General features: G+C 36.1%; 1 protein-coding gene across 1 annotated transcript in view; it reads left to right on the top strand.

Moving 5' to 3' along the window:
• The window catches only part of EMCN (endomucin), a 108,348-nt gene that overhangs the window by 22,037 nt on the left and 58,816 nt on the right, over positions 1 to 27,495 (top strand). Inside the window, exons 2-3 of the mRNA XM_044224409.1 lie at positions 14,172 to 14,294; positions 20,810 to 20,887. Coding sequence (XP_044080344.1) covers positions 14,172 to 14,294; positions 20,810 to 20,887 — 201 coding nt within the window. The remainder of the gene's footprint in view (positions 1 to 14,171; positions 14,295 to 20,809; positions 20,888 to 27,495) is intronic.

A 27,495-nucleotide genomic window follows, 5' to 3' on the forward strand; every position in this document is an offset into this window, starting at 1 on the left:
ATTTTCTATAGAACAAATTTATGATTATCCTCTTCTCAATAAATGCATTGTCATAATCATGAATTAGCAAATATTATTCTCATTCTAACCTTTAATAAAACAAGGAAATCATTTTCTGTAACTCAGGTGTCACCTGGATGTCACCACACTCTCAGATTCAACTTTAATGTAAAGCCTTTAAAGTAAAACCATGTTCAGATTCAACTTATTTTCTCCTCTGGGTACAAGCCCAATACCCTGCGTTTCTGCAAATCCTTCATGGCAGGGGAAGGAGTAGGTTCTCATGCTCCCACCTTTCTTTCTGCCTCCTGCACCCCTCAAATCAGGTACGACATTTGGCTTCTTGTGAGCTTTTCTTTAACTCCACTTCAGCAAAATCCAAAGGACGGCTCCCCTTTCTTTCGTGCATGGCCCGAAAGATCCACTCAACTGAAGTCTTGATGGGTAATTTGCAGACTTTGTGCATAGTAGCTGATATTACTGGAAGGCCAGGTTTTACATAAGAGCTATGCAAAGTTAAGAGAGTATTAGGTATCCTTGGTCTGAAAAGTCCTTTGGACACTTTACCTTCTTCCTTGGCCTTTTCTCTCTCCTCTTCCCCCATGTCTTTCTCTTACTGTTAGGGGTAAAACACTGAGTTCATTTGGCAGAGCAATTCAGTTCTCTCCAAACCTTTCTATCACATCTATTATAGTTCTGAACATCCTTTTGAATTTCCAAAATTACCTCTTCCAAGGGTATGCCTGACAATTTGTAATTAGCTAAAAGCAAGTTTTCTATCCTAGTTTCTGTCTTTACATTTTAGGAAGCCTCTTGGAGTAGCTCATTATTCTAGGTGAAATTGGACAATATCATGCAATGGGGCACTACTTCCAATAATGAAGTAAATTTGAGTAACTGAGAAGTAAAAGTATTATAATTTACTTCTTATTCTCCTTTACTTTATATATGGATTTTTTTTTCTCCTGCTGTCACAGAGCAGACACTTCCCAACCAGGATTTGAGAGCATATTCTGGAAATGTGTCTGTTGCCTACTATTAAATACAAAAATCTGTTGCAATGTTCAGTGTAGGCTCCTTCTTTTTCCAAAAGCTGCATCTGTCCCACAACACGCAGAGTTATTTTTAAATATATTCGATTTAATTAACCCACCACAAGTGACTCCTTTGTTGACGTCCTAATGGAATGTTCAAAATATTAATTTGGAAAATATATATAAAAGCTAGACCCTAAAATCGGAAAGCAGATACTTTGACTACTTTCTTGTTCTTATATAAATACATGATGGACTCCTACTGGGCATATGGTTCAGAACAGTTTTTCCATCTCCAGTGTGGAGGAACTGTGGGGAGACAGATTCAGAGGAAGAAAAGATACGCTTTTGTTCTAGCACTCAGAATTGGCATATGCTAGAACCAAAAGGGCTCTAAGTCCCCTACTCTGTTGGTCTTTGCTTATTTGTTTCTAATTAATAAGTATGAGTCATAACGTATTTGAAAAGTGTCCCTAAACTTTGTATTGCAGTGGAGAAGACAAGATTTCAAATTCTGGCTGTTTTGTGATGCCTTTAATGCCTTCAGCCAAATTTTAAAAATTTTACTGTTATTGAGATACTTAGATCCACAAAGAAGTGGTCCTCAAACTTTTTGAAAAGAAACACCTTATTTACATGGGAAAGTTGCAAACTCCCCTCCCAGCAGGTTAATATTTGCACCCACTATCTGAGGAAGCAGAATGGTGCTAAATACTAAGCAACTACTTAAAATTTGTATTTTATTAATAACAATATAAATTAATATGTGTGATTCATCTTTTTTAATACACAGACAATAATTAGTGTGAATACAGATTTTTTAAGTTTTTATTTTATCTTAATTCCAATGTAGTCAACATGCAGTTATATAAGTTTGGGGTATACAATATAGTATTGTATAATACAATGTAGTATTGATGTCCTTGCATACGTCAGCTGGTACTCGTGTGAGACTTAGTGATCCCCACCAGAAACTCTGCAGATCCCAATAACGCCATGCCCACAGCATGGTAACAACCTTGTGCCCAAGGACTACAACATGAAAACCTCTTTCTTCTATACATGAAACCAACTTTCCAATTTTCTTTTTTCTATCCTAAAGCTTTCTGTTCTGCTACTTATAATCAGATTCTCATTAGGAAATGAAAATAATGAAAAAATAATTTATAAAGTCTGGCAAAGTGGTTGTCAAAGTTAGGACATAATTGGGAAAATGTGGTTATGATTTAGGGAAGAGCTTCAGCTTTTTCAGACTTTTCTAACACGAACCAGCTGACTATGTGGGACATGGCCCTGTAAGCAGTTAATCAAGTATTTAGGGGCAGTGGAAGTCAGAAACATAATTTATCTGATCTAATGGTAGAACTCTAAAAGGTGCTTCATTTCACTGAGTTTTTTATCAGAATAAATTGGAGTGTAACCTAGCTATTAACTGCACCCCTCACCTTTCGAGGCATATCAGTGGTTTGATCTGTACAGAAACCATATAGAGTAGGCTTCCAAAATTTTGAAAACTGGGGCTAAAGAGATGAAGCTATTTGCAGAAAGTCACATCACTCGTCAGTGGAGGGGCCTGGACTGGACAACATGGCCCCAGAACCCTGCTGTTATGACTCCCAACACTACACGGCCCCTTGTTTAATAACCTTGCTAAGAGATTATTTTCCTTTATTTAGTGTCTTTTCTTACATTCATATGGGGATACTGGATATATATATATTAAAAAATAACTTGATGTGAATAAAATTAAGAGGGTAAAATCGTTTTTGATGTGACTAAGGTAATGAGTGATTTTTGCTAAGTAAGACCAAACAATAATATATTTACAATAATACAGTGACTTTACCCCTAAACAAGAAAATAAACATTTATTTATATAACGTCACCCTAAATCCAGGACAAGTAACAAATAACGTGAAAAAGAGACTAAAAAAGTCACAGCTTCAAAAGCTGTTCAAAAATTTTCTGTGTGATTTGTTATTACAATAAAAGTTGACTTTCTTCCTTTTTAATTTTTTATTAAAAGTGTTTCACCCTAATGCTGTAGTCATGGACAAGATAAGACCAAGCTTTGAGCTAAGAGATTTTGTTTTGATTTGATTTATTTAATAATCACTTATGGATCAACCAAAAACAGATGAAATAATACTGATTTTTTTTTACTTTTAGTATTTTACATATGTTCATTAGTTACAATTTTTTTGATAACAATTATCAAAATATTGGAGAAAAATTAGGTACTCTAAAGTCATTAATGTAGTGGCATAACAATACCACGACTGCAAACATGAACTTACAGTTCTTGGATTCTAGCCAGTATTGAGGGAAAGAACATGATAATTAGATTAGATCATTAGGATTAGAACATCTGAGTTTAGGGAAGGCTCTAACACCTTCTAACTCTGCATCTTGGTAATTCTCAGTCACTTACCAGGACCTCAGTTTCTTCGTCTATAAAGTGTAGTTAACACTTGTGTCTGTTTAACTGTTTCACAAAATTGTTGTTAAAATCAGCTGATGTAATCAAAAGTAATTGTTACATGAGTTTGTGTCCTTGGGATATCTATCATTGAAAGGGTTTTTTGTTTTTGTTTTTTTTGGGTTTTTTTTTTGTTTGTTTGTTTGTTTGTTTGTTTTTTGGTCCTAGGACACCTGGGTGGTTTAGTTGGTTGGCTAAGTGTCTGCCTTCAGCTCAGGCTGATGATCCCAGGGTCCTGGGATTGAGTCTCCCATCCAGCTCCCTGCTCAGCGGGCAGCCAGCTTCTCCTTCTGCCCCTCCTCCCTGGCTCATGCTTGCACTTGCTCTCCCTCTCTCTTTCTCTCTCTCTGAAATAAATAAATAAAATCTTCAAAAAACATATTTTTAAAGTTGTTTTATACCTTCAAGCAACTCTCTTCAGGGCAAGAAAAGATTGACTTCTCATAAAAGAGAAATAACTCTTTTATTATTTTATTTTACCCCTTTATAACTAAAAGTATAGTTTCTCAGCTGATAATAAACTAAACAACATTTTAAATCAGTCAGAGAGTTTTTCTTTACATTTAGAGAAGACAAAAATTAAAGTAGATGAAATTATTAATAAGATACCTAAAATTTAGCTAAATACCGTTTTCTGGCTTCAAATGTAATACTGCAGACAAAAATTTTTGGAAATACAGTTGTCACTAATCAAATATAAACATAAGCATGTGTGCTCACACACACACACACACACACACACACATTGGTGAGAGGGAGTTGACTACCTTATTTGCTATGGGCTCTATTTATTCATGTAGAAATTAATTCACCTATACAAAGTATTTCTTCTTACACTTTTTCTTCTATTTGAAAAAAAAATTCCGGGGACGCCTGGGTGGCTCAGTTGGTTAAGCAGCTGCCTCCGGCTCGGGTCATGATCCCAGCGTCCTGGGATAGAGTCCCACATCAGGCTCCTTGCTCGACGGGGAGCCTGCTTCTTCCTCTGCCTCTGCCTGCCATTCTGTCTGTCTGTGCCCGCTCTCTCTCCCTCTCTCTCTCTGATAAATAAATAAAATCTTTTAAAAAAAGAAAAGAAAAGAAAAGAAAATTCCGAAACAAAATATTCCCAACGCCTATTTCAAAGTTTGTCTTTCACATTTCCCTCTAGTTCTGGGTAGACCAACACCCTACAGGGGACTATATTTAGTCCAGGTAACATTATCAGACTGCAAATGAATGTAGTCACTGTTGCCTCTTGAAATACAGAATTCCCTTTTGGGCTCAGATTTCTCCCTGGTAGCAAGTTGATGACTCCATAAAGCCATTGTGTATGACTGCTAAAGTACAAGTTTCCATAGGTATATAGAAATGCAACTTGCACTAAATGATTTGCCATAATGGATATTTACATAGCAACTTCATCTTAGAGGCAATACAATTTTATTGTTGAAGTGAAGTTGTTCAACAGATACTTTTTATAGAGAGGAAACTGAGACGCAGAGAGGTAGAGTGATTCACACCACATTACATGGTCAGCTAACGTCAGAATTGCCAGGTTTGGGTCTTGCTTCCATCTCCTGGTCATGTCATTTCATGCGTATAAGTTAAAATTCTAAATGAACGTGATCTGCTGGTCAACAGTGTCTAGTGAGACCTTCCCTTCTGAGAAAAACCATCAGGAGAGCTTATACTTAAGATCCAAGATCTCAAGTGACTACATTCTACATTCAGAAGAAAGTTGGAGGTGCCATTAGAGAAAGAACAGAGAATGTTCTCCTTTATTATCACTGTCCTTCTCTGGAGCCCAGCGAAGGGACAGGACAGTGCTGTTCCTCTTGGGACTGAAAGGGCCCCCCCCCCCAAATTCATCCTCTTGCTGAAGTCATGAGATGGGCCCAGGAGACTTGCTTGTGAAGTCTGCTGGTGCCTATAAGAATGCGTGAAGCCTAAGCATCTTGTTTTCTTGGAAGAAGTTTTTTTTTTAGCTTCGAAACCACAATTCCTCTCTGGCCCGAGTTTACAGCCCAGAGAGAGGGATGGTGTGACGACTGTCTAAAAGTCTGAGAGTATGGCTAGGTTGTTCCTTTTCCCTCCTACTCCCACCCCTATAAATATTAAATACAACCTTTTTCTTTTTATGCCTCAAGAAATTGAAATTCTTAAAACCCAAAGTTCGCTTATAATGGAGTCCACAATCTAAAATATCTCATTATTATGCATGATTTTTTTTTTAAAATCACAGTTATTTTTGTGAAGACAAATAACTGTACTGCCCTGTCGTTTCCAGCCTGACATCTGGGTGAGTAAAGGAAATTCGCCTTGTACACTTCCATCCATTCGTGAGCCAAAATATCTTGAGTTCTCAGGTCCATTTTGTAGATATTGTTGTTTTCTGTTTAAGAAACTCACCAATGTGATGCTGCCTTCCTGTTGTCCCCAGAGGGGCCAGGTGGCTGAGACACCTGTCCACCTGCTTGGAGCCTGCCAGGCTTGGCTCTCCCTCTCCACCTCACAGATGGCTGGCAACCTGAGGAGATTCTTCTTTTGGGCACAGCTTTCTCCCTCTTATCTGAATATTTTCCTCACTGTGAGAGATGAGATTTTCTTCTTCCTTATCTCTCTAATTCATTCCACCTAGGAAATGTAAGCATTTTCAACACTTGGGTGTTCACCACAGTTTTTTGTGAGTCTTAATTGAAAATATACTTCCAGGGGTGCCTGGGTGGCTTAGTGGGTTAAAGCCTCTGCCTTCGGCTCAGATCATGATCCTGGGGTCCTAGGATTGAGGCCCAAATCCGGCTCTCTGCTCGGCGGGGAGCCTGCTTCCTCCTCTCTCTCTCTGCCTGCCTCTCTGCCTACTTGTGATCTCGGTCTGTCAAATAAATAAGTAAAATCTTTTTAAAAGAAAGAAAAGAAAATATACTTCCAATTTAAAACCTTTCTTTCAAGATCTGCCTCTATCTCTAGCATCTCCATTGGGAGATGGAAGAGTGAGTTGGGGGAAATCAGAAGGGGAGAAAAACCATTAGAGAATGTGGACTCTGAGAAACAAACTGAGGATGGGGGGGGGGGCATGGGCAAGTGAGCCTGATAGTGGGTATTATGGAGGGCACGTTTTCATTGAAAATGGGATTTTCCAATTTTCCTCTCCCAAAAGAATGTCCCCTTTCAAGGCCTCATATTGTATGGCCTCTGTTTTACTTAGCACTGTTGACTTTCTTCTTTTTGAATATCTTTTCTTCCATGAAAAATTTTTTTTCCTTCATGTGTCTAATTATCTGATTACTCTTGAAATCTCTTCCCCCAAGAAAGTAACTCTGATTATTCCTGACTCATCACCTTACTTTGACTTCACTTAACATCGTACAGAACCAGCTATGCCTAGTATTAATGAGCACCAATTTATATGCTCCATTAGCATAATCTTATGGTTGTTTCACATATGCATAGCTTGAGTATTAACATAAACTTTAAGTTCCTCTGGGAAAAATATGGTTTTCTATTTTTTGCTTAGCTCCAAATGAAATAGGTGCTTGGGGTGCTTGGGTGGTTCAGTCAGTGAAGCATCTGGTTTCAGCTCAGGTCATGATCCCACGGTGCTGGGATCAAGCCCCTTGTCAGATTCCCTTCTCAGTAGGGAGCCATCTTCTCCCTCTTTGTCAGACAGCCATTCCTCCTGCTTGTGCTCTCTCGCTGGCTCTCTCTTTAATAAATAAATAAATAAAATATTAAAAAGAAAAGAAGCTTAATAAATGTTTATTGAGGTAAACAGTGCATTGGTTAGTGAGCCACTTATGCATTTTAACATAAGATATTATGAAATTCCAGGACAGTGCAAAGAAGAAATCATCAAAGACACATCATCACATAATAATTGTTATTTTATTTTAATTGATAAAAAATTAACTGTTAATTTGGTTGGCAATAAACCAAAGTGAATTGAAGGCTCGCTGATGAGATACTGATAATCAAAAGGAGTTGGAGTTAGTGTCTTTTCTTTTGTGAAGGTGCTGTTTTGATGGGAATATAGCAAGTAGTACTGTATTATATTTATTTATGTGTTTCTCTCTTTCATTATATTCATATATAAATATATTTTATTTTTATATCATTATAAAACTTGAGACCCAAAAAGAACTGTAAAAAAATCCCACTGTAGTAGAATCCCAACATTTTATAGCTTAGAGAATGTATGAGTTTAAGTTAGTTTCAAAAGATCATAATACAAATTACTAAAAAAGGTGTTAAAATTCCTAAATGAATACTCTGTATTATGTAATATAGAAAAAAAATTTTTCCCCCAATTCTATTTGGGCACATGGAATACACTTCTGACAGAAACAATGCTTAAGTTTCCCTTTGAACTATAGGAATAAATATTTACTTTGTGAGTTTTACACCATACACAAAGATAAACCTGAAATGGATAAAAGACCTTAATATGAGGCAAGAATCTATCAAAATCCTAGAGGAGAACATAGGCAGTAACCTCTCTGACATTGGCCACGCAACTTTTTTCAAGATATGTCTCCAAAGGCAAAGGAAACAAAAGTGAAAATGAATCAAGATCAAAAGCTTCTGCACAGCAAAGGAAACAGTCAACAAAACAAAGAGGCAATACACGGAATGGGAGAAGATATTTTCAAATGACAGTACAGACAAAAGGTTGATATCAGAGGTCTATAAAGAACTCTTCAAATTCAGCACACACAAAACAGATAATCACATCAAAAAAAAAAAATGTGCGGAAGACATGAACAGACACTTCTCCAAAGAAGACATACAAATGGCTAACAGACACATGAAAAAATGTTCATCATCACTAGCCATCAGGGAGATTCAAATCAAAACCGCATGGAGATATCACCCTACACCAGTTAGAATGGCCAAAATTAACAAGACAGTAAACAACAAGTGTTGGAGAGGATGTGGAGAAAGGGGAACCCTCTTACACTGTTGGTGGGAATGCAAGTTGGTGTAGCCATTTTGGAAAACAGTGTGGAGATTCCTCAAGAAATTAAAAATAGATCTACCTTATGACCCTGCAATTGCACTACTGGGTATTTACCCCAAAGATACAGATGTAGTGAAAAGAAGGGCCATCTGTACCCCAATGTTCATAGAAGCAATGGCCACAGTCACCAAACTATGGAAAGAACCAAGATGTCCTTCAATAGATGAATGGATAAAGAAGATATGGTCCGTATATCCAATGGAGTGTTATGCCTCCATGAGAAAGGATGAATACCCAACATTTATATCAACACGGATGGGACTGGAAGAGATTATGGTGAGTGAAATAAGTCAAACAGAGACAGTCAAGTATCGTATGGTTTCACTTACTTTTGGAACACAAGGAATAACATGGAAGACATTGAGAGATGTAGAAGAGAAGTGACTTGGGGGAAATCGGAGGGGTAGACAAACCATGAGAGACTGTGGACTCTGAGAAACAAACTGAGGGTTTTGGGATAGGTGGAGGGGTGATCCTGGTGGTGGGTATTATGGAGGGCACATATTACATGGAGCACTGGGTGTGGTGCATAAAAAATGAATTTTGGAACACTGAAAAAAATAAAATTTAAAAAAACAAGATATTTAAATGCAAAATTACTTACTTGATCTTTAATCCCACAGATTAGTTCATCTAGGTTATGAAGTTATTACCTACTAATGGTACTTTAAGGTTTATAAGACCATTCAGTAATTAACATTTTCTATATACTCTATATATTTCTAAAGAAATCACTCCTTTATTTCCTTAAAGAGCTTAAAATTTCTTCTAAGATTTTGTTTATGTTTAAAACTCACAAAGTAAATATTTATTCCTATAGTTCAAAGGGAACTATAAGCATTGTTTCTGTCAGAAGTGTATTCCACATGCCCAAATAGAATTGGGGGGAAAAAAAAGATTTTTCTATATTACATAATACAGAGTATTCATTTAGGAATTTTAGCACCTTTTTTAGTAATTTGTATTATGATCTTTTGAAACTAACTTAAACGCATACATTCTCTAAGCTATAAAATGTTGGGATTCTGCTACAGTGGGATTTTTTTACAATTCTTTTTAGGTCTCAAGTTTTATAATTCTAAGTTACTGTCATTCAGTATTCGTATTGATCTAGAGAAACCAAGACCTATTCTCTCTAGTAGTGGTTTTCCAGGGGACTTTAAATATAGACTTAGTAGGAGAAAAGATAATTGGAGAGCTAGCTTCTCATTATGAGGATGGATGAAACTCTAACTTCTAGAGACCACTTGGGAGTTACTTAGAAATGTAATTACGAAGCATCTCAAGAAGATTGGAGTAGATGACCTAATCATTTGAAAAGAGGAAAAAATATGATAGTTGGTTTTTCAGCCATATGCTGAATTTTCAAATTTCTCATGATTTCTGTAATTAAAATAGTTATTTTTTTAAAAAATCCCAATCTTGCTTCATCCTTTCAAAGCATAGGAAACTAAGTGTCATAGTATCTCTTGTGCTCTCTCAGCTGGTGTCTGGGTATAGGGTGGAATCAGGACAAAATGCCATCTGTTTCTCTTACAACATCATAAGAGCAGCACTATCTGGCTGGGCATAAACAAAGATGTGAAACACAGGTCTCCTTGTTAAATTTATCTCTAATTACTTTGGAGATAAAGGAAAGTAAAATGCTACCTCATTATGTCTTATAATGAGAAAATATTTCAAAATAAGCCATTTTCCTCAATAGTTTATTAAGAGATCAAATCAAACCTGAAAGAAATTTAGAGAAAATGCTGTAAAAACATAACCGATGATTACGTGCATCACAGTCAATAAAACCTTCAACAGCAGTAGTTAGAATAATCCTTTCCCACTGTAGAGTAAGAGAATGTTTCTATTTCTAGAATTTCCCAACTGAGTAAATCTCTTATTTTTATTTTTCATAGATAGCTGTAATAGATTGGAAATTGCCTTCAGAGATTTAAGTCTAAACATTTTACAGATGTTTATGGATGGACACATTTTATATATGTATATATGTAAATGTATATGACAAAATGATAGTACGTTTCAAGAAAAAAAAAAACAATGAGGTATTTTGTCTTTTCCTCATCCTAGGTACATGAGGGCAAAACATCAGTGTATCTAGTCACTTCTACCCCTTTAATATCATACCCCGTCAAAGGCAGAGAACAGGCAGAGCAGCAGGATGTGGCTTTATATGGAACCAACTTCCCATAGCAAAATCTGTGGTGGTTAAGAGTATCTTCTCTGGATTCCAAGGGGCCTGGATTAAAATTCCAGCTGTGTTACTTCCCACTGCATAATGTGGGCAAGTTGCTTTTTTCTTTTTTGAGCCCCATTGTCTTCATCTGTACAATGATGAATGATATGAGTATGGGCATCATGGTTTCCTCTTAGAATTAAAGGAGCTAATTCACAGAAAATGTTTACATGGACCTGGCACACGCTGACACTCAGTATTTTCAGGGGTGGTTTGTCAGTCCTTGCCAAAGGAGGGCATTCTCTCTGATGGACAACCTGAAGAACTATTAATGGAGACATTAATGAGCACTGCTAGATTAAGATTTTACTCAGGGAAATCAGTGACCAAATGTAGCAGTCTGGTGAGGACAAGCCTTGCAGTACATCTCAATCTTACCTCACCAGCCATTAAAAATGTGCCTGCTTCACCTGGGTGGCTCAGTTGATTAACCGTCTGCCTTTGGCTCATGTCATGATCTCAGGGTCCTAAGACTGAGCCCTGCACTGCGCTCCCTGCTCCCTGGGGAATCTGTTTCTCTCTTTTCCTCTGCTCCTTCCCATTCCCGCTGAGCAGGAGCCTGATGCAGGGCTCAGTCCCAGAAGCCTGGGATGACCTGATACTAAGGCAGATGCTTAACAACTGAGACACCGGTCACCCCTAAAAAGTTTTTTTAATTAAAAATGTGCCTACTTGTATTTGGCCACAAATCAGTTTATAGATGTGAACTCACTGATCTCATGTGATGACTTCAAGAGGTCAGAGACATCGGTAAACATAAAAATGGGGATTAGCTGTTCAGTTCAGCTGGTGTCCTATCATTCTCTGCTGCACCTGCTTCCCCGTCATTTTTCCTACAGTAGAATTTCTATTTGGTCACTCTCCAGGGCTCTCCACTGGAGAACCCCAAGTCCCTGGTTTGGTGTTCAAGGTCCTTTATGATCTAACCTCCAGTATTGTGGCAGACAAGGCCTTCTATGTACTTTCATAGTTTAGAGCAATCCAGCCAAACACAACTGTTCCCAATTCTCTCAATTACCTCTCACTTCCCCTCCAGACCTTTGACCATGCCTCTTCCTCTAGCCAAGTGGACATGCTACTTACTCTTCAAATTCTAGCTCCTAAGTCCACTCTTCAGAAAGGAGTCCTTGTTCATGCCAGCAGGGTGGTCATCCTTTATCTTGTAAACTCTTGCCCAATTTTTTTTTATCCAGTAAAATTTTTAGCCAGAATCACAATAGGAAACATATTTTGCGTGGACGCATGTTTTACTCAAATACACATATACACATCCACGTGCATGTGAACTTCATGAAACAATACTTACCCTCATTATTTGCAGTATCCCTCTAATGTTTCTTTTCTCTTTCATTTGGCCAAAGTTCTGACTGCAGTATACTAACTAGATCTTAATTACTCTTTGCTTGTACCATAAACTGCAGTTTGAAAAACAGTGATCCACCTGCCCCACACAGAATAACTTTGTTATTTATTGTGTATAGGCATTGTCTTCCTTACCAGACTGAGAGATATTCACAGGTGACACCATGTAGTACGATACAGTCTTTCACTAGATCTAATCATGCCTTTCACATTAGTTGCCCAGTAAGTGTTTGTGGAAGAGAAAAATGAAAAAAGGAAGGGCGGAAGGGACGAAGGGAAGAAAGAAATAAGAAAAAAAAGGCTTTGAAGATATTGATTATACCCAGAAATTGAGGTTGTTACTTTATAACAAGTCAGCAGATAGGGATCATTTCAGTTATTTATAGGTGATTTTTCCAGTCAAAGTGGTGTGTGCTTCTTGGAATAACTTTCTTCAACTTCAGTTTAAACTGAAAAATCAGTGTTACATCGCAAACTCTAGGATGAAAAGAAGAATAGCGGGAAAAAAATGACTAATACAGAAAAGATAACATCATGCATGCTTGCTGTGTTCCTTCTCCCTGTTGGGGGAGTCGGGGAGTAGTGGTGAGAACACGGGTGTGAAGTGTATCCAGAGGTGGAAAAAGCTTTCGACTTGATTTCTGTAAAGCCTGTGAAAAGGCACTCTGTGATTCCTGGATGTGCTGAACACATCCATAGGTGTTGAATACATCAACCCATTTCCCTATACTGCCTATAAACAAAGTCAGTGCTAAGTGCTAGCACGTCCAAGCACCACAAGTCTATAAAATGAAACAGGAAGTGTGCTCTGTCTCCTCACATCTGAAATATTGCTTTTCCCTGATGTGCAAGAATATTTTTTTCCATATTCAAACAAGAAAGTTTTGGATAAAATTTTAAATTTGAAAAGTTATACTAATGACATGTATTTACTCTAACGACATATCCAGTTTGACTGGGATCAAGACACAAGTCTTTGTCGCTCCAAGTCCATCCTCTTAACTAATGTGCTATACTATATATATTCTCTATGGACGAAGTAACAACATGAACACAATGCCTTCATGGGCATGAATAGATTGTCCAAGTCCTTCGTACACGTTTGTTTGTTATTTTCTGATCTTCGATACAACAGTGAGTATATAGAGACAGGACCAACAAACACAGAATTAAAAGGATTCTATAAAAGCTAATAAATTCAGTAATATTATACAAAACAAATATTTCCATAAATCATTGAGGATTAAGTTCTATACACTTCACTTTGAAAAAACAAGAATATTTAAAGATGAGTTTTAAGAGTTATTATTACTTTCTATTGTCAAAGAAGTATTATCAAAAATAAACATATAACAACAAAACAAAGTTTTGTTTTGCCACCTTCATTTTGGTGCCTTTGATTGTTAGAATTTAGAGAACTAAATTATTTGAAAATGCTTATTTATGGTGGTTCCATTGCCAAAAATTTAGGCATGTTGCTATGTTGAATTTCTTTAAAATTTATTGAATTTCTTTAAAAAATTAAAAAAACAAGACTTTTTGTCTTCCTTTGGCATATATGTAGAAAGAGAAAGGAGGGAGAAATCCTTTTTTTTATATCAGAAAGAGATGTACTAATAGTGAAATTTTACTGCTTAATAATTTTAATGTGCTATGAAAATATTTAGTAAAACATCCACAGTCCAGAGAACGTCCATTTAATTATTTCATCTGACAATATTTGTTAGGTTGGCTTAAAAATATTGTTAAATTTCAAATTTGTACTTGTATTTCTCACTAGTTTTGTCAGCTATAATTTTGTTTCAGAGCTATGGACTGTTCCTGACGGCTATCTTGAAAATTCATGCTGTTGGTGAGAAGCAGATAGAGTTCATGAATGAATAGCGAAATGAAGGCTCAATTCATTACAATTAGAAAATTAATTTCAAATCCATGCCTTGCTTACTGGCTTAGCAGGAGTACACATACAGTTGGCTTTGCTTAAATGTATTAGTCTGTATTTGGCAAAATAAATGTAAACTTTAAAGCAGCTACTTTAACACAGTTTCCCTTTTGCAGATGTTGGAAGTACAGTCCCTCGAGGATTACCATCAACAATGGCTCCTTCAGCAACTGCATCTGTACTACCAACCACCACAATGTCAAGCACTGTTATGGGATCAACGAGTGAAATGTCTATAGGTAGGATTAACTCTTAGTGAAATTTACTCTAACCTTAACAGATAAAATTAGTAGCATCTATATAATCCAATCACTGAAAAATAATTTGAGACCTTACATCTATTGTTATGAAGGTCTGTTCTATTTCACTATTTTGAAACTTATGTGTTATTTTGGCTTGAATACAGAACCCTGAGATCACAGTAGGCTTCTTTGATGATATCCCTCTGGATCATCTCCTGTTTGAGAATAATCCTATTGTGAATGTTACATACACAAAGTTAATTTTTAGAGAATTAAAAAAAATCCCCATTTCCTTAGTTATAAAAATATGTTCTAAATATTCCAATTGTCCACTTAAATATCACCATTAACAGGGTGAAACCATATTAATAACACAAGGATCTTGTTAGTTATATTGGGCTAATAATAGAACTAATTTGTAAGGTTCCGTAGCAATGTCAACATTATTGTTACTGAACTGAGTTGCAACAGCATCATGTTTTATGGTTCTAGGTATTTTTACCATTCATGAAAAATAAAATGAGCCATTGGGGTCATTTAATTAAAAACCCAAGAGGTTATCAATCCAATGCATACCACCTTGTCCTTCCTGCAGCACACATAAAATGAGGCATATCATTCAGGTTCTGTAATCAGTGGAGAGAGAAATACAGAATTGCTTTTTTATCGCTTATGGGCAGGAACTCTGGTTAGAATGCTAAAGTCACAAGAAGACCTGAAAATCATACCCTAACGAGGAGATAGCCGGAATTCCTCCTGCTCTCTTCCTCTCCTCTCCACTTACTCCCCGTTTAATTTTCATTCTAAGACCAAGTTCAAATAAAATGTTGAGGACTGATGAGGGCTGTTTCATGAGACTTACCTGGGGTGGTGATCCTCAAAGAAAAACGGTCTGATGAATATAGTCTGTTATTTCTGAAATGTGCAATTCTAAGATGAAACCAAACCAATTCTCCTAGAATTTCTGTACCAAACTGGAGAAAGCTTTACACAAAAAGGGCCACACAGGGGATTTTGTTCCCAGAATGTGGTAGGACCAATATCACCAACCAAGGGAAATTTCAAATGACACAGTCAAAAAAAAGTGAAGGACCATGGAGCCTCCAGCCAGTTCCTGCACTGTATATTTTCTTTTCTTTATTGTATTGTATTGTATTGTATGAGATAGAAGTTTACTGAATGCACTGTAAGGGAGCAAGCAGGCAGGATAACAAAGGGGAGATTGTCTGCCCTTTATTTTTAAAAATTGTTTCAATCCTATGTTTTCAGGGTTTAAGCAGAGAGGCACGCTCATACTTTTACCAAGTATAAGCATTTGCTGCTCTCCTCTCTCTCTCTCTCTTTCTCTCACTGTCTCTGTGAGTTGCCAGTGGTGTTCTTGACATAAAATTGCATTAATTTGGTAAAAGCATGTTACTTTTGTAATAAAAAAGTCACCCCAAAAGGACCAATAAAGAGAAGGTAGGTACTGATATTGCATACTGACTCAAAGGGTTGAAGTTTTGCAATTTATACATTAATCCTTGGAACTTATGCTTTCTCAGTGAGATGATTACTAGCTCTGACCATAGTGACCTGTGGTGAATAACAATGTCAAATTAACACAGACCCTAACTGTTATGTTATGTGACCATGGCAGGGAGAGACGGAAGCTTCAGAGAAGGAATTCAGGGAGAATTGTCATTTCTGATACTGGGAATTTATCTTACCTGCCCAGCTTGGAAGGGAAACTCTCTACCTGCTCATATAAACAGAAGAGATAACCCTAACAACTTTACACCGGTGGCTCCTAAAGTGGGTCACTGAAGCCCCTTATCTGAAACAAGTCGCTTCGGAAAACACTTGAAATCAGAGAACATACACACACACACACACACACACACACACACACACGCATAGCTTCTTCTAAATTTCTTTTCTGGGCACTTCGTTGTCTTATATAAACCAGTTAACAAAAACTAATCTCCAGTCTGTGTTCTTTAAAAGTTCTCCCAGATGAGTTTTAAATTACTCACATTCAATTATACAAATTGTAATAGGCCAGTGAAGCTTTACTTTTTATTACAAAAATGTCCAGATGTACCCACAATAGAGCACTATAATTAATCCCCATATGCCCATCTCCCAGAATTAATAATTATCAAAATTTTACCATATTTGCTTTATTTTTCGTTTTCTTTCTCCTCCCTCCCTCCCTTGTTCCCTTCCTTCCTTCCTTTTCCTTTTTCTCTTTCTCCATTTTTATTTGGTTGTCAAGTGATTTTTTTTAAAAAAAAATATTTATTTATTTATTTGAGAGAAAGAAAGGGCAGCAGGAGAGGCAGAAGGAGAGGGAGAGAAACTCCAGCAGACTCCCTACTGAACTCTATGCAGGGCTAGACCTCATGACCTTGAAATCATGACCTGAGCCCAAATCAAGAGTTGGAGGCTTAACTGACTGAACGACACTGGTGTCCCAGACATCATGGTCATTAGACAAAATAAAAGTATTTGCAAAAAAAAAAAAAAAACCACCACAACAAAAAACATGGAAAACATCTTTATTTTTCTTTTAAGTCTTTCCAACCAGATGTTCTTATTTTGAAGTCAAAAGATACTTGATTTAATAGTGCTTATGTCTATCTAAAGCACGTAAATTTCCTTTCTCTTGACAATGGCAGAAATTCCATCATCAGAAAAGTGGAAAATGTGCTACTGAGAGAACTCTTTTTGTAGCAATGTAGCAACAGTGGCAGAGGTGACTGACAGCTTTGCTTAGAGTAGTTTTCGCATTCAGAGGTTTACCCAATAAGAGAGAAGGGACCTGATCTCTTCCTAGCTATGTACCAAGTGCTCTGCCCATTTTGTTCAAAGGCCAAGTGGCCAGAGTTAATATCAACACTTGGCAGACACTGAATGTCCATCATCATGAGATTAATTTTTTTAATAAATATTTTATTTTATTTTATTTTTAAAGATTTTATTTATTTGACACAGAGAGAGAGAGAGAGGAAAAAAAAACACAAGAAGACAGAACAGGAGGCAGAGGGAGAGGGAGAAGCAGACACCCCAATGAGTAGAGAGCCCAATGAAGGACTCTGGGATCATGACCTGAGCCGAAGGCAGATGCCTAACCAATAGAGCCACTCGGGTGCCCCATGAGATAAACTTCTCAGAGAGAAAAATAACCTGAAATATCATTCTTAAAACATAATTATTTTTTCACCACACCCAGTGCTCCATGCAAGCCATGCCCTCTATATTATTCAGCTTGATTTTTAAACTTTTTAATAATCAAACTTTTTTGAATTAGCTGAATTAATTTGTCAGCCCTGATATTTCACATTTCTGATACTAAATAGATATTCAGTGTCTGCTGAGGTCAATAGAGGAGCCCAGTGTTTTTGGCCATCTCTTCCATATAGGGTGCCAGTCATGGTGATGTTTACAATGGACTTCGTCTCTGGAAACTAAGATAAAACTGCAAAGAAGGGACTTTAAAAAGGCAGTCTTATAAATTTTCTCATATTAGTGAGAAAATAGGTTTGGGTACCACATTTTCTCCATATCTTTCTTCTTTTTTTCACTGTCTTTATATACCTTAGTAAGATTGAAATGAAAATGACTTACCAGGGCGCCTGGGTGGCTCAGTGGGTTAAAGCCTCTGCCTTCGGCTCAGGTCGGGATCCCAGGGTCCTGGGATCGAGCCCCACGTCCAGTCTGGCCCTCTGCTCGGTGGGGAGCCTGCTTCCTCCTCTCTCTCTCTGCCTGCCTCTCTGTCTGCTTGTGATCTCTGCCTGTCAAGTAAATAAATAAAATCTTAAAAAAAAAAAGAAATAAAAAAAAGAAAATGACTTCCCTGGGGTATCTTTGTACAATATTTTTTGGGTTTTCCTTTTCATGGAATTTTGAAATTATAAAGTTGGCTTTTTGCTTTTAGTTTATACTCATAAGATATAAAATGTTTATAAATTAGGCAATTTCTTGAAACCCTGATGTCCTAAATGGAACTAAACCAAGGTTCAAAAGATTATTTTGGAAAATATTATGGATGATAGTTCACTAAAAATTTAATACAGTACAATTACGATATTTTAATGACTTAATCTTCTATATATATCTTAATCTTTTATAAATATCCATAAACATCTATAGTCTTTTAGAAACAAGATTACATAATATCCCTAAATACATATGGCTATAGTATTCTCTTATTGTTCATATTAAATTCAATCTATTTCTTTTATTAACTAGAATAAGTTCTTAATCATTGCACATAAAATTAACAGAAATCACAATCCTCATTAATTAGTATGACATTTTATTTTTGCACTAATAAGGATGCATTTATACCTCAGAATTTCAACATATTTAGCACATAAGAATTTTATTATAAGTTACACGTAGAATGCTTATCCATATTGGAAAGTGAATATTCATACATTAAATATAAATCTAAAATAATTGTGTTCTGTTTCTGTTATAGATAGAGTAACATTGATTAGATACAATGATCATGGTCATGATTACAGGATCACTGTTCACAAACAAGTTCAGGATCTCCAGAAATGGATAGCCATTCAGCTCTTCAGTTTTCCAAAGACCAAGACTGATATTGAAACCAAATAGATCTGGGCTGAATGCTCGGGCCAAAGCTCAAATTTGTCACCTCTCTTTCCTCTGTCAAACATGAAGTCTGGGTAGCTATAAAAGGAAAGGGTCAAGGGCTTCAGAAACTCAAGAACTGCACACACTTGATACTTTTTCTTTTTATATTCATGATTATTGTTATATGTATCCTGATTATTTCCTGTAATCATTCCTATTCTTGAAATTTTTAGTGAAATAGGAGACATATCCCAGTGAAACATATGAAGCAAGGTAATTATAAAAATTCAATTTAGCCTTTTCTTGGTACCAAGAATGCCAAGAGTAGTGCTGAAATGAAAACAAATTCACCACATCTGGCTGGAAAGGACAGTTGATTTATATCATTGCATCTTCACCTTAAGATGGCATTCTGGGAACACCTGGGTGGATCAACTAGTTAAGCATCTAACTCTTGATTTGGGCTCAGGTCATGATCTCAGGGTCATGCTCAATTATTGAGCCAATGTTGAGCTCTGCACTGAGCATGGAGAATTGGATTGGAATTCTTTCTCTCTCCCTTTCCCTCTGCCTTTCCCCCAGCTTGTGTGCTCCCATTCTCTCTTTCTCTCTCTCTCTAAAAAAGAAAGAAAGAAAGATGGCATCCCTGTGATTGGGCAATGTAAAAATCTCAAACCTAACTTTTAGGAATAATGTGTCCTTTTTTGGTTTCTTCTTTTAAAATATAAACCCATATTGGGTAGAGAAGACTTTGAGAATGTCTTAAGTGCTTCAGCACTCTCCACATATTTTAATTCCCAGTATCTGCATGATACAGCCACTTTCAATATCTATAATAACCTATCTCTTCTAATAAGAAGTGAGGAGAGAGGAGCAGAAGAGAACACCTCCACCATCCGCTTGGAGACAGTTGTCCCCAGTGACCCTTCAAAGATCTTAACTTCCTTGTGATTCCTTAGTTTCTTCTGTTAGACAGATCCAGCCAGATTACCTTTGAAAACTTTTTTCTGGAGGGGTTTTAAAGTATTAAACTGTGCAGAGCCAAATTGTTTCTTCCCCAATATAGCATGCATACCTTTAAGAACCAGGATTTTATATATGTCATACAATAAAAATAGAACCCATACCCTAATCACAAAAGGATATCCTAAAGTGTTTTAAGAAGGGAATGTTGACTAGTAGGGCTATCATATTTGTAAGTTATATTCACTACATAAAGCAAATCTTTGTCTTTTCTTGGTTCCCATGTTCTACATGAGTCCCTGCTTATTGAAAACAACATTTACTACATGCCTACCGTTATGCCAGGAATGCCTCGATACTACTCAGATTACAAAGATAACCAAGAGTTTGACACTTCCCTCAAGAGTCTAGAAAAGGGTCTTGCACAGACTGGGAACTCAGTGTATGTTTCATAAATGAACAAATTATCTAATTACAAGAATTTGCAAGTTCCTTTATAATTTATGTAATTTTGGAAGTTGCAGGGTCATAATCAAATCAACAAAATGAAATGTAATTCTGGGGGGGAAGGTCCTATTGACCAGGTTATTTTTCTCTTGGGAAAAATAGCAATTTTAAATCATGTATTTTTGCAATATATATTTTTTGCATGCTTAAAGATACCCAAGTAAAAATTTGCAGTGAAAATTTGCTTTGGGGTCCTATTGTAGAAAAAAAAACGTGTGTGTGTGTGTGTGTGTGTGTGTGAGTGTGTGTTTTGATTGGGTCACCCAAGCATTCAGTACTTGTGTTCCTTACTTTACACTAAAGGAGATAGGAAATGAAAAAATTAAAGATCGACAAAAGCTGACAGTACCACTGTAGAGAGATTCTAGTTTCCTCCAGATTTGACTGACATTTATTCTTTGGCAGGTGAGATGAAATTATGATTAATAATAATGTCATCTATCTTATCAAACTAGGAAGAACCAGTGAGAAACTCTCAAGTACATCTTTGCAGCCAACACATTCTTCGTTAACGCCAGCACTTAAAAGTGGAGGTGAGTAATGATCATTTGCAGTCATTTTTCTTTCATGTATGTAATTCATATGCCATCATAATCACTCTTCAGGAGTGGACAATGCAGTGATTTTCAGTATATCAACAAAATTATGCAACCGTCACACTATCTAATTCTGGAACATTTTCATCACTCCAAAAAGAAACCCTATATCTGTTACTAATCACTTCCCATTTACTCCTTTCCCCACTTCCGGGGACCACTAACCTACTCTCTGTCCCTCTGCCTATTTTAGAAATAAATAGGATCATATTGTATATGATCTTTTGTATCCGACTTTCACATAGCAGAATGCTCTTAGGTTCAGCCACGCTCTAGCATTTATCTGAGTTTATTTATTTTTATGAGTGAATAGTATTTCATGGTTTGGATGGACCACATTTTGTTTATTTTTTAGTTGATGGACATTTTAGTTGTTTCTACTTTTCAGCTGTTACAAAAAATGCTGCTATGAAGATTCTTATACAAGTTTTTATGTGGCCTTTCTTTTGTGATATGTATCTTAATGTGGAATTGCTGAGGCACATGGTAACCCTATGTTTAACTTTTTGAAGAACTGATTTCCCAAGCAGCTGCACTATTTACATTCTCGCCAGAAAAGTCAGAGGATATAAATTGTCCACTTTACAATCCCTACTTGTTGCTATCTATCCTTTTCATCATAGCCATTCTAGTGGGCATGAAGTGGTATCTTTGTGGTTTTGACTTACATTTCCCTAATGACGAATGCTACCAAGCATCTTTTCATGTACTTGTTGACAATTGTATATTTTCTTTGGAAAACTGTCTATTTAATTCTTTCCATTTTTTAAAAATTGGGTTCTTTTATCATTGGGTTGTAAGTATTTTTTTAAATATATTTTGGAGCCAAGAGCCTTATTGGACAGATATTTTGCAAATATTTTCTCCCATTCTATAGATTGTTTTCCCATTTTCTTGATGGTAACTTTTAAAACACTATAATCTCTAATTCTGATGAAGCAAAATATATCTATTTTTTTATCTTTCATGTAGAGAAGGCAAAACTTTACCTCTACCCATTTTATGTTTTCATCTGGGACACTAACAAGAAGACAGATTAACAAAAGACAGCTTATTAACATGGGCAGTGCACAGCACATGAGAAACCTAAAACAAAGAGTAACTCAAAGCAGTGGTTTAGAATTTTGGCTTATATAACATCTAGAACAAAGAACAGTAAGTTTGTAGAAAAATGACTGGACAAAAGAAAGTAGTTTAGGCTTCCAAGGGCAGGAAACAAATTGAAGGAAAATATCTGGAAGGAAAACTAATGGAGTAAGTTTTGTTTGCGGAGTCCGCTAGTTTCTTCTCTGGGCTAGTAAGAGTCTGTCTCCAGTAAAAGGAGAATTTATATCCTGCCCTTAAGCAGAAAAGCTTTTCCTGTGTTGGCTGCCTCTTAATTGGCTGCAGTCAAAATAATTTTTATGTCAAAGATATTTCAGGGTAACATTCTGGTTTCCTTCAGTCAGTGGGGTAAAATATAAGAAACCATGCTCAACTCAAGGTCACAAAGATTTTTTTTTTAATTTTTTAATTTTTTTTTGTAAACATATAATGTATTTTTAGCCCCAAGGGTACAGGTCTGTGAATCGCCAGGTTTACACACTTCACAGCACTCACCACAGCATACACCCCCACAATGTCCATAACCTCACCACCCTCTCCCAATCCCCTCCCCCCAGCAACCCTCAGTTTGTTCTGCAAGATTAAGAGTCTCTTATGGTTTGTCTCCACCCCCCCATCCCATCTTGTTTCATTTATTCTTTTCCTATTCCCACGTTGCATCTCCACTTCCTCATATCAGGGAGATCATATGATAGTTGTCTTTCTCCAATTGACTTATTTTGCTAAGCATAATACCCTCTAGTTCCATCCAGATCATCACAAATGGCAAGATTTCATTTCTTTTGAAGGCTGCATAGTATTCCATTGTATATATCTACCACATCTTCTATATCCATTCATCTGTTGATGGGCATCTAGATTCTTTCCATAGTTTGGCTACTGTGGACATTGCTGCTATAAACATTCGGGTGCATGTGCCCTCAAGGTCACAAAGATTTATGCCAATGGTCTCTTCTAAGAATTGTATAGTATTAGCTTTTCTATGTAAGTCTTTAATTTTTGTTTATGGTGTGAGTTAGATGTCCAGTTTCACTCTTCTGTTTATAATTATCTAGTTGTCCTAACACCTTTTGTTGAAAACACTATTCTTTCCCTGTTTAAATTGTGTAGGTGGCCATAAATGTATGAGGTTCTTCCTCCCCCGCCCCCGGACTCAAATACTCAAATATATTCCATTTATCTCTGTATCTATTTTTATGCCAGAATCATACACTCTGCATTACCATTTGATTAAGTTTTAAAATCAGGAAATGTGAGTCCTCCAACTTTTCTCTTGTTTTTCAAGATTTTTTCACTACCGTGGCTCACTTGAGTTTTCATAGGAAATTTAGGATCAACTTGACAATTTCTGCAAAATAACAACTGGGATTGTGATAAGGACGGCATCACATCTGCAGATCAAGTTGGGAGTATTGCCATCTTAATGATCTTAAATATTCCAATCCATAAATGTAGGAGAACTTTCTGTTCATTTTAGGTCTTCTTTAACTTTTTTTTATAATGTTTGTAGTTTTCAGTGTAGAAGACTTGCATTTTTGTCCAATTTATTCCTAATATTTTATCCATTTCATGCTACTGTAAGTGAAATCATTTTCTTAATTTTGTTTTTGGATTGTTCATTGCTACTGTATAGAAATACAATTTATCATCATATATTGATATTGTACCTTGCCATCTTGTCGAATCCATTTATTTGGTCTAATTTGTATTTGTGTGTTGTGTGCATCTATGCGTGTGTGTGTGTTCCTTTGTATTTTCTGTATATAAGATTTATTTGCAAATATATATAGTTTATCTTCTCCCTTTTCAATCTAGATGCTTTTTGTTTTTTATTTTTTTAGATGATTTTTAAAAATTTTCTTACCATTTTGCTCTTGCTAGAACCTCCAGTACAGCACTGAATAGAAGTGATAAGAGAAAATTTCCTTGTTTTGCTCCTAATTATAAAGGAATGCTTCATTCTCTCACCATTAAAGTATGATGTTATTGTGCATTTTTCAAATGTGCCCTTTATCAAGTTGAGAAAGTCCTCTTCTGTTACTAGGTTGTTAAATGTTTTTATAATGCAAAGGTGTTAGATTTTTCCATATGCCTTTTCTCAGCATATTGAGATAGCTGTGTGGTTTTTTATCCCTTAATTTATTAATAAGGCATATTACATTTATTTCTATATGTTGAAATAACCTTGCATTTCTGAGATAAATCTTACTTTGTCATGGCATATAATGCTCCTTATATGTTTCTGGGTTTGACATGTATTATTTTGTTCAGAATGTTTGTGTCTATATTCATAAGAGAAATACGTGTGTGATGTTTTTGCCTAATTTTGGTATCAGAGTAAGACTAGCCTCCTAGGACAAATTAGGAAGTTCCTTCCTTTACTAATTTTTGGAAGAGTTTATGAAGAATAGATCATAATTATTTTTTAAATGTGTGGTAGATTTTACCAGTGAAGCCATCTGGTCCTGGATTTCTCATTGTGTGTGTGTGTGTGTGTGTGTGTGTGTGTGTGTTTCTCTGATTACTAAGTCAATCTCTTTGCTCATTATAGTTCTATTCAGATTTTCTATTTCTTCTTGACTCAATTTTGGCTACAGTTGGTGATTCCCTGAGAATTTTCTCATTTCATATAGGTTATATAATTTGTTAACATACAATTATTTATTGTATTGCCTTATAACCCTTCTTACTTCTGTAAGGATGATAGAAATGTGTTCACTTTCATTCATTATTTAGCAATTTGAGTCCTCCCTCTTTTTTCTTTGTCTGTCTAAGGGTTTGTCAATTTTGTCAATCTTGTCAAAGAAGTAACTTTTTATTTTATTAATTTCTCTATTGCTTTCTTCTTACCTATTTTATTTCTCTTCTTTCTAGTCTTTATTATTTCCTTTTCTTTCTGTTGGTTTTGGGGTTAGTTCTCTCTTACTAAATTTTTAAGTTGGCACACTGGGATATTAATATGAGATCTTTCTTCCCTTATAAACTGGATGTTTACACCCACAAGTTTCCCTCAGTTCCATTTTTGTTACATCCCATAAATTTTGGTAGATTGCATTTCCATGTTTGTTCATCTCAAAGTATTTCCTAATATCCCTTGTTATTTATTCCTTGGACCATTGGTTATTAAGTTTATTTTTAAATTTCTACATGTTTATAAATTTCTCCCTATTACATTTAAAAAATTCTTTCCTCTTCAGTGTATTTACTACCTTCCAGAAGTTACCACCCTTAAGCATACAATTTTAAAATTTAATTTAATGTAATTTTAAAAATAAATGATTATGGAGGGCACATATTGCATGGAGCAGTAGGTGTGGTGCATAAACAATGAATTCTGGAACACTGAAAAGAAATAAAATTTTAAAAAATTATATAGAGACTATTCAACAGTATATTGCAGATATCCTTGCCTCTGTTAGGCAGAGCATAATAAGCATAACTTGCAAATGCTTTGCAATTTTTCTCAAAGTACTATTTTTATGCACTATTTTTATAATAGTGCATTTGGCTCTTATTTTAAGAAATGTGTTATCATTTTAAAGTTTATTTTTAAATTATTCTTTGAAGATGGAAAAACTGGGTTTCAGAGAGGCTAAGTGACTTAACAAAAGAAGCAAAAAATTCATGGTAATTCATAGTAACAATTTTCAATTTCAAACCTAACATTATTTCTTCCTATTCTGCCTTCTTCATCTTACTTTTAGTGTGGATAGGCAAGGTTAACATTTTATGACCCTCCTTATAAAGTAAGACAATTGTGACCTGAATTCTTTTAATTGGAAAATACATTTCCATATAAAATTACACACATTTATGGAATATGTAAGTACTACTTGTTTGAAGCAATGTGGTGGTGGTGCGTGCATGTGGGCAGGGTGGACTTCTATCCACTTCTCTCTCTTATTGCTAACAGTAGTCTTTGAGGCTTCCACACTTGAGCCCTTAAGGCTTCAGTAGTGCAGTTTAAAATTGCTTAAATAAGGTACTATTATGTTATTTAAATGCCATTCACAGTAAAATTTTAAAAAGTAATGTGCATTCTACAACCAGAAAACAAACAAACAATTCTTTTTTGCCCATTACCTGACGTGGGAGTAACCCCATGGTGGTTGTCATGAACTATAGTTTTCAAAAGGGGCAGCTCAAATGTTCCCAAAGCTTTTAAGATCCCCATAAGCACTGTGGCCAGTTATTCACTGATGTGTAAAAACATGTAGACAAATAGGATTAGCAGATCTAAGAAAATGAAGGAGACAACGCTACCAGTATTTGGTCTGGCTCCAAAACACTTTTAAAATAGATTTTTTTAAAAGTGGAAAGTCAATATTTACTTATTAATGAACTCTCTAAGGAAGAACAAGGACTTAAAAAGAATCCCAAATCACCACATCCCTCTGAGGTCACCAAACCACTGCAAATCACTTGATTTCTGGGGTATATAAGCAAAGAGTCACTGTAAATACAGGTAAAACTTTGTACCTGGCCTGGAATCAGTCCCAAATTCCTGTATGAACTTGACTTGATAAACTGAGTTAGAAAATGGATAGATCTGAAGACACTTAGACATCCTGTTAGCCAAAGCCAAAGTGTCAGGAGCTCTTGGTAGTCTGCTCTGGCTCCTTTGCCCTGGGGTTATAACCAGGTCCCAGTCAGTCTAGCAAAAGGGAGAATATTGGTAAATGCACAATTTCAAGGGGCCCTTCATTCTACCTTAACCCACTATCTAAATGATATGGAAAAGGAAAAGGGAATACAAAATTCACATAGAAATAAAACTCCCTTATCTGTATCTCCCAGTGAGACCTATAGTCCTACTTCACCTAGACTGTCCTCCACCATCACCATTTTGTTTTCTTCAGGATCTCTGGAACTCCATTGTAGCCTTGTTCATTATCTGAGTTGGAAGAGCCACAGTTCTGAATTCTCCTTGAGTTTTTCAGGTGATTGGCCTACACCCTTTCACTTTTTTTGCTCCTGTGCTTAACACTTGAATTTATTAACATTCTGACGTATTACTCTTTACTCCAAAAACAAAAAGATCGAAAAATCTGAACAAAATTTTTAAAAAGATCAGAAAATCTGAACAAAATTTTAAGAAGGATTTTTTTTCAGTTCTTGCCACTGCTTTGATGCATCTCTGTAAGCCCATTGGCATAAGTAAGTACTTAGGCTTCTCACAATCTTTCCATGAGTGGAAACTATTACCCCCAGAAGTCACTTAAATGAATCAAAACATTAATTAAGTTGTATTCCATGTTGCCAAAGATACAAAATTTCTATGGAGCACTAGTCCATAAAATGATCCTTGGAAATGGAGGTCCTTGGACAATTGCTTTAAAAAAGACTACCCTCGGGGCGCCTGGGTGGCTCAGTGGTGTAAAACCTGTGCCTTCGGCTCAGGACCAAGATCTCAGGGTCCTGGGATCGAGCCCAGCGTCAGG

The sequence above is a fragment of the Neovison vison genome, chromosome 11 (assembly GCF_020171115.1).
Source record: "Neovison vison isolate M4711 chromosome 11, ASM_NN_V1, whole genome shotgun sequence".
Taxonomy (NCBI): domain Eukaryota; kingdom Metazoa; phylum Chordata; class Mammalia; order Carnivora; family Mustelidae; genus Neogale; species Neogale vison.